General features: G+C 43.2%; 1 protein-coding gene and 1 long non-coding RNA gene across 3 annotated transcripts in view; one reads left to right on the forward strand and one right to left on the reverse strand.

Annotated features, from left to right (window-relative positions):
• DNAH5 (dynein axonemal heavy chain 5) overlaps window positions 1–16,563 on the forward strand; it is a 180,519-nt gene that overhangs the window by 153,148 nt on the left and 10,808 nt on the right. For both annotated transcript variants that reach the window (XM_082234101.1, XM_082234102.1), the window contains exons 69-77: window positions 1–122; window positions 878–1,027; window positions 1,378–1,623; window positions 3,345–3,564; window positions 4,203–4,408; window positions 5,623–5,826; window positions 11,786–12,001; window positions 13,050–13,262; window positions 15,382–15,534. In XM_082234101.1, coding sequence (XP_082090227.1) covers window positions 1–122; window positions 878–1,027; window positions 1,378–1,623; window positions 3,345–3,564; window positions 4,203–4,408; window positions 5,623–5,826; window positions 11,786–12,001; window positions 13,050–13,262; window positions 15,382–15,534 — 1,730 coding nt within the window. The remainder of the gene's footprint in view (window positions 123–877; window positions 1,028–1,377; window positions 1,624–3,344; window positions 3,565–4,202; window positions 4,409–5,622; window positions 5,827–11,785; window positions 12,002–13,049; window positions 13,263–15,381; window positions 15,535–16,563) is intronic.
• LOC309538955 lies at window positions 1,631–16,467 on the reverse strand. The gene is made up of 3 exons (XR_014222545.1): window positions 15,947–16,467; window positions 11,374–11,407; window positions 1,631–1,767 (listed from the first exon to the last, which is right to left on the reverse strand). It is a non-coding gene; the product is annotated as an uncharacterized lncRNA (long non-coding RNA).

The following is a 16,563-nucleotide window of genomic DNA, read 5'->3' on the forward strand; positions in this document are numbered from 1 at the left end:
GTGGTGCTTCTTTGGATCTGAAAGCTTGTCCACCTAAACCGGCTAGGTGGATCCTGGATATGACTTGGCTGAACTTGGTGGAGCTCAGTAAACTGAGACAATTTTCAGACGTTCTTGATCAAGTAGGTGATTGACAGGAGGCAAGGATTAAGCAGTGTGACACGTTTCGTTCTCCTGAAGGATTCTGTAGATATTTCAATGTCACATGCCTTTTACGCTTCAGAGGAACTGCTGATGTGAACCTAGATAAGTGAAGTCCAAGCCGGCCTCAAAATGTATTTTCCATTTGACTGGCAGGTGTTAAGACAATCGTGTTGGAAGGCCTAAATCTCCATGCTGAACAGATGTTTCGGAAGCAGATTTTCTGTTTCTGGTGGGCCATTTTCAAAAGAAGGGACCACTACTGAAAAGATCCTCTTGCAAATAGAGACTAGTCTCATCTTCCACGATGGTGGCAACCATAAAAACATTTACAGATCCTGAAGCCCAGGGATGAATATATGGAAGAAGACATTCCTTCAGATATCCCAGGCCCTGGCTGTAAAGTCCAAGGTTACACAGCTCCTTAAATTTAGCTCAAAAACTAACTGGTACCCAATGAAGCTCTTGAAACATTGATATGCAATATGCTCATGAGGCTTGCCTAAGACAAAAGCCATACTTTCACACTTGGGACCAAGTGAAGTTTCTGAGGTGTCTTCAAGAGTGGTAATGCACAAAGCGCATTACAGTGGTCAAGCTGAGATGCTGCCATTAGCATGGACATTATCTAGAAAGGGACACCCCTAGTCCTCCATTAAGATATCTGAAACTAAAAAAAATGTATCATGCTATCTGTGCTATTTAATAAACATATTCCCCTATTTGTGTTTAATAGATCTCACGAACAGAAAAACAGTGGAAAATCTGGTTTGATAAGGAGAAACCAGAAGAAGAACTTGTTCCCAGTGGTTATGACCAAGCTCTGGACTGTTTCAGACGTCTCCTCCTCATAAGGTCTTGGTGTCCTGATAGAACAATAGCTCAGGTAGGCCAAAAGCTTTGACTAGGATGGGAATAGAATGCCGACAGGTGGGGGCTCAAAGCAGTTCTAAAGTGAGCATTATAAGCGGAGAGATCCTTACATGTCAAAGCTCCTGCAGTCCAACACAGTAGGAATCTTTCCCATTCTCAACAGCACAACCTCTCTTACCTGCTGATGCTCCCAAAATGCCCGCCCACCAATACCCTGTGTTACCAGGAAGACATGAAGATGGGAACCTGTGTTTCTTGAGATATATAGTTGTATCCACAGGTTGATGTCTCGTAAGAACTGAAAACTTGGTATGAAAATCGTTGTGGGAAAACCGGTGCACCTCTCCTTTTCTTTTCCACTAGGCTAGGAAGTACATTATGGATACCATGGGGGAGAAATATGCAGAAGGGGTCATCTTAGATTTGGAGAAGACTTGGGAAGAATCCGATCCTCGCACTCCTCTCATCTGCTTCCTTTCCATGGGCTCCGATCCCACTGATTTCATCATTGCTCTGGGGAAAAGGCTGAAGACTGAGACACGCTATGTGTCCATGGGACAGGGGCAGGAGGTTCATGCCCGCAAACTTCTGCAGCAAACTATGGCACACGTGAGACAAATTCTCTACTTTCTTTTAGTGCAGATCAATCTTTGAATTTTCCCAGGACTTTATTGGTCATCAACATGGGTTAGGCTAGGCATAATTGGCAGCTGATTCATGCAGAATTGGTTCCTACATTTCTTCCTATAAGGCCTAAGTAGGATTATTTGCAATCGGGAGCACACAAAGCCCAGAGCTATGGTTACAGAGACCTTGAGCCACCAACAGAAACAGCTTCACACCACCTTCTCCTGGTAATGTCTAGTAAACTTGAGACATGATGCTGTGTGAGATTCCTCAGAATTAAGTCCCATTGTGTTCGAGCGGCTTACTTCCTAGTTAGAATGGTAGCCTACAATGGGAGGCATGACGTTACCATGTTGTGTGCTTCCCTGCTCTCATAGCCACTTATGAAGTGGGGCAAGGAAGTGACAAATGCACATTACAAGTGGGAGAATGGTAAATAGTGTGGGTTTGTTGCTTTCATTCATGTGCTCACAGTAATGCAGGGGTAGGGAACCTTTTTCCAACCAAATTTCAAGAATAACTTTCTGAAGGTTACCTGTTTGACAGTGGAACAGACTCCCTCAGAGAGTGGTGAACTCTCCTTCTTTGGACTTTTTAAAGTAGATGTTGAATGGCCAGTTTGGCACTCATGCACTTGCTATAATGTCTAGATTGAGTAGGTTGCTGATGCCCTGAATGGGCTGGGCATAATCTCATCACGTGACAGGATCATACCCAATCCATTCAGGTCATCAGCAACCTATCAAATCTGCTCTTCAAGTAAGACCAATTGTTCCTTTCAGTCTAAGGCTAAATATATTCACATGAGTTACCCTCACCAGTGACAATGGAATTGCCAGCTTTGGTAGGAGAGAGGAATTTCAACAGGAAAAACCAAGACCAGGCATAGGCAAACTCAGTCCTCTGACTGTTTTGGGACTACAGTTCCCATCATCCCTGACCACTGGTCCTGTTAGCTAGGGATGATGGGAGTTGTAGTACCAAAACAGCCAGAGGGCCGAGTTTGAGGAAGCCTGACCAAGACTATAAACTCTGTTGCTATTTGTACTGTTGTTTGTAGAGACATACATTTGTGTGCTGCCTATGTTAGGTCGAATAGTCAGCTGGTTGTTCATCATTCCTCGCCCCCCAAATAAAGCTAATTGCCTCTAATTGAACAGTATATTATTTCAAGAACAGAATCTACAGGGTGAGAGTTTGAACATCCACCCTGATTGGGGAGAAAGAGGTTTGAGGCTGAGCTTGGGTGGGCTTGGTCTACATCTGTATGAGGATGGAGAGCAAGAAAAGGATGCACATTGGTATTGAAAAGAATTAGGACAGCACTGCAAGCATATGAACTGTAGCACAGTGGTACCTCAAGTTACAGGCACTTCAGGTTACAGACACTTCAGGTTACAGACGCTTCAGGTTACAGACTCCGCTAATCCAGAAATAGTACCTTGGGTTAAGAGCTTTGCTTCAGGATGAGAACAGAAATCACACAGCAGCGGTATGGTGGCAGCACAAGGTCCCATTAGCTAAAATGGTGCTTCTGGTTAAGAACAGTTTCAGGTTAAGAACGGACCTCCGGAACGAATTACGTTCTTAACACGAGGCACCACTGTATCACCAGCAGAAAACAATCGCGAAATTGGTTTGGATTGTGTTGACTTCCAAAATGAATATCAAATCAAGTTTCTTCAATGATTTCCATTTCCTAGGGTGGATGGGCGCTTTTGCAAAATTGTCACCTGGGTCTTGACTTTATGGATGAGTTGATGGACACGATTGTTGAAACAGAAAATGTTCACGAGGCCTTCCGTCTGTGGATGACTACGGAGGTCCACAAGCATTTCCCCATCACCCTTCTACAGATGTCTATAAAATTCACCAATGAGCCTCCCCAAGGACTCAAAGCTGGCCTGAAGAGAACCTATGGAGGTAAGGGACTTGCTTTTCCCTCTCCCCTTCAATTATGCCCAAGTATCTCTGGCATTCCAACCCCCCAGTAGATTTTAATAGGGGCATCATGAGTGATCAGTTCCTACAAGGAATTATACCCTGTGCATATATTTAAATATTTAGTCTGGGTCCTTAAAAAACACAGTGGTGTATATTATTTTTGTACAAGTGGTTGTCATATGGAAGTATGTGAAGAAATGGAACAGGACTAACAAATGTAGCTCTAGAAAACGAAATGTGAGTACTTTGCTATAATATGGTCTTCCTATAAGGCACTATAAAAACTATCCAAAGCTCCTAATTTATCTCAGTAATGCTGAGCAAATTATCACCCATCTGCTACTATGAAAGGTGTACCTATTTAACATTTTTGTAAGCTTACCAAATGCCATTTTTGCATCAAATTGCCACTCAACTTCCACAATACAACCTTCTCCTTTATGTGCGTGCCAGCTAAGATCCATGCATTTGACAAAGTGGGTTTGAGTTCATTATTCCATAATAAATGCGTTCATCTTTAAGGTGGGACATGACTCTTCATGGTATGTTGCTGCATGAGACTAACATGGCCACTCCTCTGGTGATATGGATATTATGTAGAAGTGTCTTTGTAACAGGTGTGAGTCAGGATCTGTTGGATATCAGCAACATGGTTCAGTGGAAACCAATGCTGTATGCTGTAGCCTTCCTACACTCCACGGTCCAGGAAAGGAGGAAATTTGGACCTCTGGGATGGAACATTCCTTACGAGTTCAACCAAGCTGATTTCAATGCCACAGTACAGTTTGTTCAGAACCATTTGGATGACATGGACATCAAAAAGGTACTTGGCTCCGCAGTTTAGCAACTTAGGTGGTATTTGAAATACAGTGGTACCTCGGGTTACATACGCTTCAGGTTACATACGCTTCAGGTTACAGACTCCGCTAACCCAGAAATAGTACCTCAGGTTAAGAACTTTGCTTCAGGATGAGAACAGAAATCATGCTCCGGCAGCACAGCGGCAGTGGGAGGCCCCATTAGCTAAAGTGGTGCTCAGGTTAAGAACAGTTTCAGGTTAAGAACGGACCTCCGGAACAAATTAAGTACTTAACCCGAGGTACCACTGTAGTGTGGACAATCAAAGTGTTGTTTCAGCAAATGGATTCTTCCTTCTACGTCCATGTATAAGTTGATCAGTGGTGACCTATGGCATGTGGGCCTAACTAGGACTGTCACACCTTTGGGGGCCAATCACAGCCACATTTATATCTGCCTCGTGTCATATGACATTGGGTGCATGTGGCTGCAAAGGAAGAATTGGGAGAGAATGCGCACCCAGTTCTTTCCTTGTGGTCAAAATCTAGCACCTTTTGAATTTGGTGCATTTACCATCACCTTTAAAACTTAGATTAAAGGCCCATTAACTTTGATGTGCAGAGTGGAGACTTCAACACTCTCTGCACTCTTACCGTCTGTGCTGCTGCCTAACTTATTTATTATTATTTATTGAATTTATATACCGCCCTATACCGGGAGGTCTCGGAGCAGTTCACAGAATAAAAGTAAAATATAAAAGCACAAAATACATAATCAAAATAAAAACAACAACCCAATACCCCCCCAAAAAAACACATTTTAAAAGTACTTAAGAACCTCACAACATTTAAAGTAAGACAATTAACAAGAAATATCTGCAGCAATATTTTTTGGCAACCAAATTGGCCGGGTGCCTTCCTGATACAGAGACAAAAATAGCTTTGAAATAAGAGTGGGAGGGGGGAAAATAGCCTTGGTTGTTGAGCAGATGTAATACTAGAGTTTCATCTCCCGCAAAATGATGGAGATCAGATTATGTAGGGTGAAGAAGCAGGTGTTGAGGGGTCGGGAGATGGATTGGGGAAGTGATCTGACTGCAATGGTTCGAGTTTGACTCTCAGAAGTCTCGGAATTTTCAATATCAGCATATTTATATCCATCAATATATAGATACACACACACATTTTTAGTGTCCTGCTGCATGAAACCATGCCGCACCCTTTTTTCTTTTTCTTTCAGGGTGTGTCTTGGAATACTGTTCGTTACATGATAGGGGAGATTCAGTATGGTGGCCGAGTTACGGATGACTACGACAAAAGGCTGCTCAACACGTTTGCTAAAGTGTGGTTCAGCGAAAACATGTTTGGCCAGGACTTCTCCTTCTACAAAGGTTACAGCATACCCAAGTGTACTGCGCTGGACCAGTATCTTCAGTATATACAGGTTTGTATAGTTAGCAGCGACTTCTCAAAAGGAAAACCTAAGAGAGGCTCTGTCAGAATTTGCCATTCCAAAGCTTTCCCTCCTTTGTGAGGCCACTCTATTGCTTTACTTGCTTTTTAATTTAGTTTCCCGAAGGAAAATTCTGTAGGTGGGAAAGCTGAGGACATACACAAGGGTGTCTCAAATATAAAGGACTCTATGCCTAGATGTAGAGATGGGTGGAATTTGTTATTAGTGGGCAGATCAGGAAGTCACCAATTTGAATCTTGCCTGTGTCATGATTCACTATGTGGGATGCGGGTGGCGCTGTGGTCTAAACCACTGAGCCTCTTGGGCTTGCCGATCAGAAGGTCGGTGGTTCGAATCCCCATGATGGGGTGAGCTGTGTCCTAGCTTTTGCTAACCTAGCAGTTCGAAAGCACACCAGTGCAAGTAGATAAATAGGTACCGCTACGGCGGGGAGGTAAATGGCAATTCTGTGCGCTCTGGTTTCCGTCACGGTGTCCCGTTGCACCATAAGCGGTTTAGTCATGCTGGCCACATGACCCGGAAAGCTGTCTGTGGACAAACGCCAGCTCCCTCAGCCTGAAAGTGAGATGAGCGCCGCAACCCCATAGTTGTCTTTGACTAAGGTTACCAGACGTCCCCGTTTCCCGGGGATAGTCTCTGGATTTACAAATCAGTCCCCTTACAAAATCCATTGAAGTTGAAAAGTGTCCCCGGATTCATTGAAAAAAAATCTGGTAACCAAAGATGACTGGACTTAACCATCCAGGGGTTCTTTACTATGTGGTCTTAGGCAAGCTACTCTCTCAACCTCACCCCCCCTTCTGTAGTAGGGGTGAGGAGGGGATAAACTGACATACTTTGTAGGATTGCTATAAGGATTACAAATAAATAGTGCGAGTAGGGCCTTTTGAATGTTTGAAAGTGTTATACAGATGTTAAGTACTATTAAGTACTATTCCCATTCCAAGAGGGCGGCGCGTTCATACGCTGCGGCTCTGAGCTCCCAATACCTCACCTACTCACACACAAAACTGGTAAACATCAGGCTCACAAGAAAAAGAGAGATAACTAGAGAGTTTCAAAGGTCCCACTGTATACCAAACTTACCTGGAGGTAAGACCTCCAGGATCTCTATGGATTGTTGATGTAGGGGGAGGTGCTGAAAGAAGCAAAAGAGAAAAGAGCGAAAGCAAAAATGTGGTTGCAGAGCTGGTCGGCTTCGAAAAAGACCCACGAGACCAGCACTGCCATGCGTCTTCCTGACCAACACCAGATCTCTCGTCCACAAAATTGACGAACTACAATTGCTGATGGCAGCAAACAAGTTTCTTTGTGAGAGCTGTGTGGTAATTATTACAGAAACTTGGCTACATTCAGCAGTACCGGATGCGGCAGTTGAGCTGATAAATCGAATAATTTATCGCTCTGATAGAAACAGTGATTCTGGTAAAGCTAGGGGCGGAGGAGTCTGTATTTACATACACAATGGTTGGTGCGTTAACAGCAAAGTAGCTTACAAGTATTGCTTCCCAGATCTAGAATTGATGGCAGTTACATGTCAGCCATTTTATTTGCCTAGAGAAGTAACTGTCATAATTATTATAGCTGTTTATATTCCATCCGATGCTAATGTCAGTGCGGCACGTTCTAAGCTATATGATGTCATCTCCAGGCAACAGCAAATCCACCTAGAGGGTGCCCTTGTTGAGGCAGGGGACTTCAATCAAGCCTGCCTAAAGACAGTTTTTCCTAAGTTTGAACAGTTTGTGAAATTTCCCACTAGAGGACAGAATATTCTAGATCTCGCGTATTCCAATTTGAAACAGGCATACAGGGCAATCCCCTTCCCCCACTTAGGCCCATCCGACCATTCTTCAGTTTTTCTATGTCCGAAGTACATCCCTCTCAGGAGAAGAATTCAGTCAGTTATAAAAAACAGTTAGAATTTGGCCAGAGGGTTTCTTAGTCAGCTCCAGGATTGTTTTGAGAGCACTGATTGGAGCGAGTTTGAACATCAAGATCTGCATAGATACACAGATGCTATACTCTCCTATATTAAAGTGTGCATCGATAATGTAACATCGCAGAGATGCATTAGACTCTATGGGAACTGTAAACCATGGATGACTGCTGAAGTAAGAGGACTCCTGAAAATCTGGGATTCTGCCTTTAAGACAGGGAATATAGACCTATACAGAGAGGCAAGAATAAATCTCAAAAAAGGCATTAAGGCAGCAAAACAACAGTATAAGCTTAAGGTGGAAAATTATTTAGCTGATGACATCATGAAACAAGTGTGGCAACGACTGCAGCACCTAACCAACTACAAGGGCAATACAAGGGACATGGTTAAGACTGATGTCTCATTGGCAGAGGAACTGAACATCTTCTTTGCTCAGGGTGCGGTTGGTTGGGTTTTATCTTCTAGGGATAATTACCCTATCAAACTTTCACCTCTTCCCCATACCATTCTGACCCAAGAGTCCTGGCCCAGAGATGACTTGTTATTGAGGAGATCTTACCCCTCTATGGGGGAGGCTAGTATGGGGTCTGGGATTCCCACTATTGAAGGGCTAGGGAAGAATGGCGGTGGGGCTAAATATCACTATCGGCGAAGGGTTTTGAGATGCAGTGATGCTCGAACCCCTTCAAATCTACGCCCCGTCCCAAGGGACTGTTGGAAAACTAGCCCCCTCGGGAGAGGCTGGCCCCTCTCCCCGGCTCCCGGGGCTTGTTTGCCGGTGATCTACCCTGGCTGGTTTCCCCGCAGTCCAGGAAGATCTTGATAGGCGACATCTCCCTGCGTGTAAGATGCAGACCCCCTTCTTCCTGCATACCAGCAGAAGAAAGAAGAAAGTCAGAAAGTCTGTTTCATCTACGGTTTATTTCTGACTGTAAAACTGAACAAAACATGTCCTTTCACTCAGACTTCTCTCCGAGCAACTGCGAAAGACTTCCTTCACAAAAATAACAGGAAGGTCTCATATTACACAAAGAACAAATCCCTGTGAATTCCCTGTAGCTTCCGGTCTCAGGGTCAGCTCCACCATGTGATGTAAACATCGAGCTGCTTGTTTGCAGCTGCGTAGGACTCATATCCTAACAGGGACAAGGGTAGGGCGAGCAGGGATTACCCACCTCCGTCATTGGTGTTGTGCAATGCCAGGTCCATAAGCAATAAAATTGCCACCATGCGTGACTTTTTTGTCACGCATGGGATTGACCTGGCTTGCGTGACAGAGACCTGGATACGGGAAGGCGAAGTAATCTCCCTACATGAGATAACACCTCCAGGTTTCTCTGTCCTCCATCAATCGCGGACTGTGGGTTGGGGGGGGGAGGTGTAGCGTTGTTAATCCGGGAGGATTGTTTTTTCAGGGCTCTGCCACCACCGGCGATCTCCGGCATTGAATGTGTTGGTCTCGTGTGGGGCACCAAGGAGAACTTGGCTGTCTGGCTGGTGTATTGACCACCTAGTGCACCGGCAGCCACCCTGTCAGACCTGCTGGAGGTGGCAGAAGGCTGGGCCTTGGAGTTTCCAAACCTTTTGGTTTTGGGAGACTTCAACGTTCATGCCGATTCCGCCCCCTCCTCACAGGCCCTGGAACTGGTGACTTCCATGGCAACACTGGGGCTCTCCCAGTTTGTTATGGGCCTGATCCATTAAGCAGGCCACACGCTAGATATGATCTTTGGTGCTGGCATAGATGTGATCATGCTTCCCCCTGTGGAAGTGCCATGGTCTGATCACTACGCTCTGAAAGCCAAGATTGACTTCCTGCTCCTCCCCTGCTCGGGTGGCGAGCCTATTTGGGCTCACCCACGAAGACTGATGGATCCTGATAAATTCCGTCTGGCCTTGAGAGACCCTGCTCCTCCTGGCGACTCATTAGATGACCTTGTCGAGGACTGGAATAACCAGCTCTTGGCGGCCATCGATGAGATTGCGCCTAAGCGCCCATTGCGACTCTGTCAAAACCGGGCCCCTTGGTTTAACGAGGAGCTCTGGAAAATGAAGCGGGATCTCAGATGGCTAGAGCAAGTATGGCAACAGACTCGTGACGGAGCTTCAAGAACATCTTATAGGGCGCTTATGAAAGCCTATGAGATGGCTATGAAAGCTACTAAGAAATCTCACTCCGCAGCTTCCATTGCAACAGCTAGCTCTCACCCGGCACAACTTTTTAGAATAATTAGGTCAATAACGTCCTTAGGAGGACAACCAAATTTAAGCACAAATTCGACCCACAGCTGTGAGGCATTTGCGAGCTTTTTTGAAGAGAAAGTCCTGTTGCTCCGCCGTGACCTCCCTGCCAATTTAGATACAGTGACAGAACTGGAGGCCCCTCGACTGTCTTCGGGTCCAGTGTTAGAATATTTCGATCGGATACTCCCTGCTGATGTGGATAGACTTCTCCAAGCTGGTAGGCCCACCACCTGCCTCCTCGATCCGTGCCCGTCTTGGCTGATTAGGGCGTGCCCAGATATTGCGCGGACCCCCTGGTTGAAATTATCAATTTGTCCCTTGACACAGGGATATTCTCAGGGGAGCTGAAGGAAGCAATGGTGTGTCCGCTCTTAAAGAAAACTTCACTAGATCCTTTAGGTCTAGCCAATTACTGCCCAGTTTCAAATCTCCCATAGCTGGGTAAAGTAATTGAGAGAGCAGTTGCTGAACAGCTTGGTAGGGTTCTGGAGGAAACATTGGCTTCAGATCCATTTCAGTCCGGATTCCGTCCTGGTTTTGGGACCGAGATGGCTCTGGTCGCCCTAACAGATGATCTCCGCAGACAACTGGATCGAGGCGGGTCAGGACTGCTGATTCTCTTAGATTTGTCAGCAGCCTTTGACATGGTCGATCATGATCTTTTGGACCTGGCCTTTGGCTCAGAATCAGTTTGATTCCCTCCCCCTTTTTCTTTTTCCTTTCTCCTCCTATGATGAGATTGCTCCCTAATTGTTTTAATATTGTATCTTAATATTTTAAATTGTATTTTAATCAACTTGTTTTTATTATTGGTTGTTAGCCGTCCTGAGCCTGGTCTTGGCTGGGGAGTGCGGGGTATAAATAAATTATTATTATTATTATTATTATTATTATTATTATTATTATTATTATTATTATTCTCCTGCTTCACTCAGGGGTTTCTTGAAAGTGTTTATGGAAGGCATTATTAGCCAAACTGCTGCACTCTTACAAACCATGTAAGAGACCAATTCAAAAGTTCATATATTTAGTGGATACTTCAGTGCTATTTTTCTAGAAAAAGAGATGCCAGAGCTCACCATGAACGCCTCCCTTGTTCTCTTAAAATGGCAATGGCGCCCACCTGAGAGGTGCTGGAACTGAGGTCTGGCAAGTTCTGGTTGAAAAAAAAGCCCTGGATATGTGCATAGCAGTGCCATGGCTTTTAAACTGCATCTATTTGAATTATTCTTTTGTACTCCAATATACTATTTCCCTGACCTTTGCAAAATGTAATGTAAAGGCTTTTATCAGTAAGATATAAAGATGGTGATACCTACCCTATTTTTCACCACATAAGACGCAGCAGCAGACCATAAGACGCACCTAGTTTTTAGAGGAGGAAAACAAGAAAAGAAATATTCTGAATCCCAGATTGCTGCGCAACGATCCCTCTTTCTGTTCTGGCTTCTGGGATAGCTGTGCAGCCTGCATTCGCTCCATAAGATGCACACACATTTCCCCTTACTTTTTAGGACGGAAAAAGTACGTCTTATAGAGCGAAAAATGCGGTAATTGTTTTATTTGTTTTTTCTTCAAAGATGACATTCCTCTTCTATTTGAAAGCAAAGGGGGGGGGGGTAAATCTGGTTCATATTGAAAACCTATTCTACACACACACACACACACACACACACACACACATCTTTGTAAAGCTTGCATTTCTTGATCTTCTGGACTTTACCTTTATATTTACCCACCTAGGGTTTGCCTGCTTACGATACGCCAGAAGTCTTTGGGCTGCACCCCAATGCTGACATTACTTACCAGAGCAAACTTGCAAAAGATGTGTTGGACACCATCCTCAGCATCCAACCCAAAGACAGCTCCAGCGGAGGAGGTGAGACCAGAGAGGCTGTGGTTTCTCGATTGGCTGATGATATGGTGGAGAAACTTCCTCCCGACTATATTCCATTTGAGGTAGGTGCCTAAAAACAGCTGGGTTTGCTTTCTCTGCAGACTTGCCCAGTTGAAAGAAAGCCTTTCTATTCTGGGTTTGGGTTATTTTACATTAAAAAAATCCAGCTGCTGATATGGTCTAAGAGAAAATTATATATCGATGGTATCTAACACCGAGTAAATTGGCAAAAATGTATAAATCTAAACCAAATACGTGTTGGTAATGTAAAGGGAAAGAAGGTTCTTTTTATCATATGTGGTGGTCTTGTAGTAAGGTTGAAGCTTACTGGGAAATGATACATAATGAAATGAAAAGGATGTTCAAAATAACCTTTGTAAAAAAACAGCCAGAAGCTTTTCTTTGGGGAGTTATAGTGACAGAACTACCTAAACTGTATAGAAACTTATTCATGTATGCTACTACAGTGGCAAGAATGTTACTTGCTCAAAAATGGAAAGAAGCAGAAGTCCCATCAAAGGAAGAACGGATAGAAAACTTATGGAATATGCAGAAATGGCTTACTGGAAGAATAAGAAATCAAGATAACACACACACACACACACACACACACATGTGAATGGAAATGGTATACAGTATTGAATATTTACAGATAAATGGTAAACAGATAAGAACATTGGCAGGATTATTGTAATAACCTGCAGCTTCATAAGAGTATATATTTAAAGAAGATGAATAAATGAGCAATTTAAGTTAATTGGATATGCAGAAGATATTAAAAATAAATTGAAGGACCCGCAGAAAGAGAGGGAAGGAAGTCAAGTTTGAAATGTCAAAATGACTATAAAAACAGTGAAATGTATAAACTTGAAAAGTATAGATATGTTTTTTTAAAAATAAAATAAATCCAGCTGCTGAGGAATGAGTTGTAGCTGCAAAATGTGTCAGGTTCAAAGAGGGGGTGAAAATGTGGTTCATGCACCCAGCCTAAAGTACTATCCTGCTTGCCTCCTCCTGCCTCCCCTTCTACTCAATTAAAACTTATCTAAGTTAGTACAGAAGCTGTTTACAACTCTTGGCAGCTTGCTGTATTCTGTGTTCTCATGTCAGGTAAAGGAAAGGCTGCAGCAAATGGGCCCATTCCAGCCTATGAACATCTTCCTGCGACAGGAGATCGATAGAATGCAGAGGATTATTGCTCTGGTGCGGAACACTCTGACAGACCTCAAACTTGCCATTGATGGGACCATCATCATGAGCGAGAACCTCAGAGATGCTTTGGATTGTATGTACGATGCAAGGATTCCTGAACGCTGGAGGAAGGTTGGTGGTACTATTTCCTTCACTGGGGGAAAAAAATGTGTTAGATCATCAATATTCTGCACTAAATATGCTGTATTTAGTCATCATGTGCTCCAGAGCATCTAAACATGCACATACTTCTGAAATGGACTCTTTATGACTGAAAGCTACTCATTTTGCCCTACCTGAATGGCATGGTTGTACAGTGGTATCTCGGGTTACAGATGCTTCAGGTTACAGACTCCACTAACCCAGAAATAGTAGCTCGGGTTAAGAACTTTGCTTCAGGATGAGAGCAGAAATTGTGCGGCAGCAGTGTGGCAGCAATGGGAGGCCCCATTAGCTAAAGTGGTACCTCAGGTTAAGAACAGTTTCAGGTAAGAACGGACTTCCAGAACGAATTAAGTTCTTAACTCGAGGTACCACTGCATCTTATGCAGTGTTGGATTTACGTATTAGCTAAACAAGCTATAGCTTAGGGCCCCACTCTCTTGGGGGCTCCTAAAAATATTAAAGAAAAAAAAAACTGGATGTACATTTCCAAAATATAAGATAATAAAATAAAATAAAACCTACATATAGCAACAGTGTTTTGTGTTGTGCAGGCTCCTATGGTGTAAGCAATGGGCCCTGTCTGCTAGCCTGCTCCCTAAAATATCACTTCTTCTTAATTGTATTTCAGTACAACAATTAATTTGATAAAATACATATTTTGTTATGTGCAAATGGCTTTAGATACCTATTAGGTCCATAAATTGCCATATAGCACACATTCAACACAAAAAACAGCGGCAATTTGTTGTTGACAAAGGGCAGCTCGACATATAAAGGGCCCCATTACCTTCAGTAGCTATGGGCCTCATCAAACCTAAATCTGTCCCTGATCTTATGCCACTCTGGTAACGTTTGAATCCTAGATCACATGGGAGGGATGGTAAAATGTGATTTCCCCCTCCCCCGCATTGTTCCTGTCAGATCAATTCAAGTGTCTGGAGAGTCTACAGCAGGAAGGTAAAACCTGAAGTTGCTAGACTATATCTTCCAGTTGGCCAAGTTGACTGGAGCTAATGGCGTTCAACAATATCTGAAGAGTTACATGTTCCCAATCCCTGGTCTACAACGATTATTTAAAATGCACTTAACACATGGACAGCACAATCTTATAAATCCACTTAGGCCTAATTCTCAAAGAAGTGGTAAATCTTTTTCTGGACTGTACCGCTTTAGACTACAGGTGAGATCTCACATGATTTAATGTTCCTCCATACAGGGAGAAGGATCCAAACCTAGTTACGCAAAACAAATGAAATATCGTAAAAATCCCTGAAACGAGAAGTAATCTACTAGAAATATTATTTTATAGAATTAAACAAAAATCAAAAAGTTTAAGGAAAAAATTAGAAAAACCTAGAATTGAACAAAGCCTTAACGGGATGCCGGCTACAAACCTCGTTTCACTGAACTATTCCGTTTCCTCAGAAGGAAATAGAGAAATCATAAACCTTAAATGATTTTAAACAAACTCAAGAACAGGGTTGAAACGCTCCCCTGAGTTTACAAAAAAAGTTTGAAAACCTAAATGGCAAGTTTTAGACACAGCCCTATTTAAAGAAAGCCAAGCAGTAGTAATAAGGAGTTGAGGATTCAGCTGTGAAAACTCTAGTATTGCCTTTCCGAAAAGGTTTAAAAAACCCTACATAGCACAAATTTAAAGAAAGGAATACAAGATAAGCTGTTTTAGATTTTAAACAAACTCAAGAACAGGTCTGAAACGCTCCTTTGGTCTAGATGTGACTGCTGATGTTAAAGACATTTCAAGTTTGAAGTGGTACATCCCTGACACAACTTTCTGCTCTTGATGATCTGGTCTGCAAAGTTGTGTTGCAAAAGGAATGGGGGACCTGTGGGCCTCCAGTTATTGAGGGACTACAACTCCCATTGTCCCTTAACATAAGTCGTATGAGGTAGGACTGATGCAAGCTGTAATCAGACAATATTTGGAGGGTCACAGGTTCCTTATCCCCGTGTTTGTTAGAGGATTGGTTAGAACTAGGTCTTGGAATCTAAATTATAGGATCATCTTTTGGGACATGGCTGTGACCTTTACATAATCAAAACATTACTTTGTCTCTCTTTCTAGGCATCTTGGGCTTCCAGCACTCTTGGATTTTGGTTTACTGAACTTCTTGAACGGAATCGGCAGTTTCACTGTTGGATTTTTGAAGGGCGACCAAACTGCTTTTGGATGACAGGGTTTTTCAACCCGCAAGGATTTTTAACTGCAATGAGACAGGTTATAGAAAGCCTTTAAAATACCTTTTGTGTGTGTGCATTTTTCATGTTCATGTTTTTCTTACCATCTGAAATGGATAGTAACAGAAATAATATCTGTTCATATGGAAAGAATTGCTTTTGCCTCCTGAAAGCATATGGTATCCCCCCCAAGGAATTCTGGGAAGTGTGGTTATACCCCACATTATGGATGGATCTGTCAATATCAGTTCTCTGTTTCTCATGTGTCCATTCTTTAAATCAGTTCTGCACATTTTGAAGCAAATTGCGATTTGGTTTGTTTTTTTTAAGATCTGTATGAAAATTCTTCATTCTTTAACATACAAATTTCTCACAAACAAATATTTGTATGTACATTTTGACTAATGTACACATTTTTGCAAACAATGTATCCTAATATAATGGCTGCTTACCTCTCTCCACGGTGAGCGGCGGTTGTGGTCCGCCGCATCGCCACCTTTCCCCGTGAAGCCTTGCCAATTTTCCAGCAGTTGTTGCCGCCCCTCCACAATTCAAATTGCCTTATCCGTGGCAGCCTGGGGGGTGGGGTTTGAGGGAGCAGACCTGAGGAACTCAGTTTTCCCTCAGGTCCACTCCCTGGGCATAAAAGTAGGCCGAAGATGCCCACAGCAATGCAGTCGGCAAGGAGAGAAGCATTCCATTCTGTTGTGACTCTTATTCCAGTAACTGTCATTTTTAACGGCATTCTGCTTCTGTCTGTGTGTTTGTGAGAGAAGGAGAAGGGCTGCTGAGAGAGGGTTCTCAGGATACTGCTGAGGACAGTGTTGTGAAACAAGACAGTGAAACAGACAGAGGAAGATCCCTAAATGTTAATAGGGAGAAACCTGTGCAGGATCTCTCTGTAAGGAACAAAGAGAGTGTTGCTGAGGTGAAAGTAAAGAATCTTTCAAAAGAATCTGTAAGACCCGAGTGAGGTAAAACTCTGGTGTAAGTCTTAACACAGTTTTGTTTATAAGTCTTAAGTAAGAAGACTTCAGTCTACAATTCAAGTGAGAATATACCCATGCTG

This window comes from Podarcis vaucheri (genome assembly GCF_965113315.1).
Source record: "Podarcis vaucheri genome assembly, chromosome: 8".
Classification (NCBI taxonomy): domain Eukaryota; kingdom Metazoa; phylum Chordata; class Lepidosauria; order Squamata; family Lacertidae; genus Podarcis; species Podarcis vaucheri.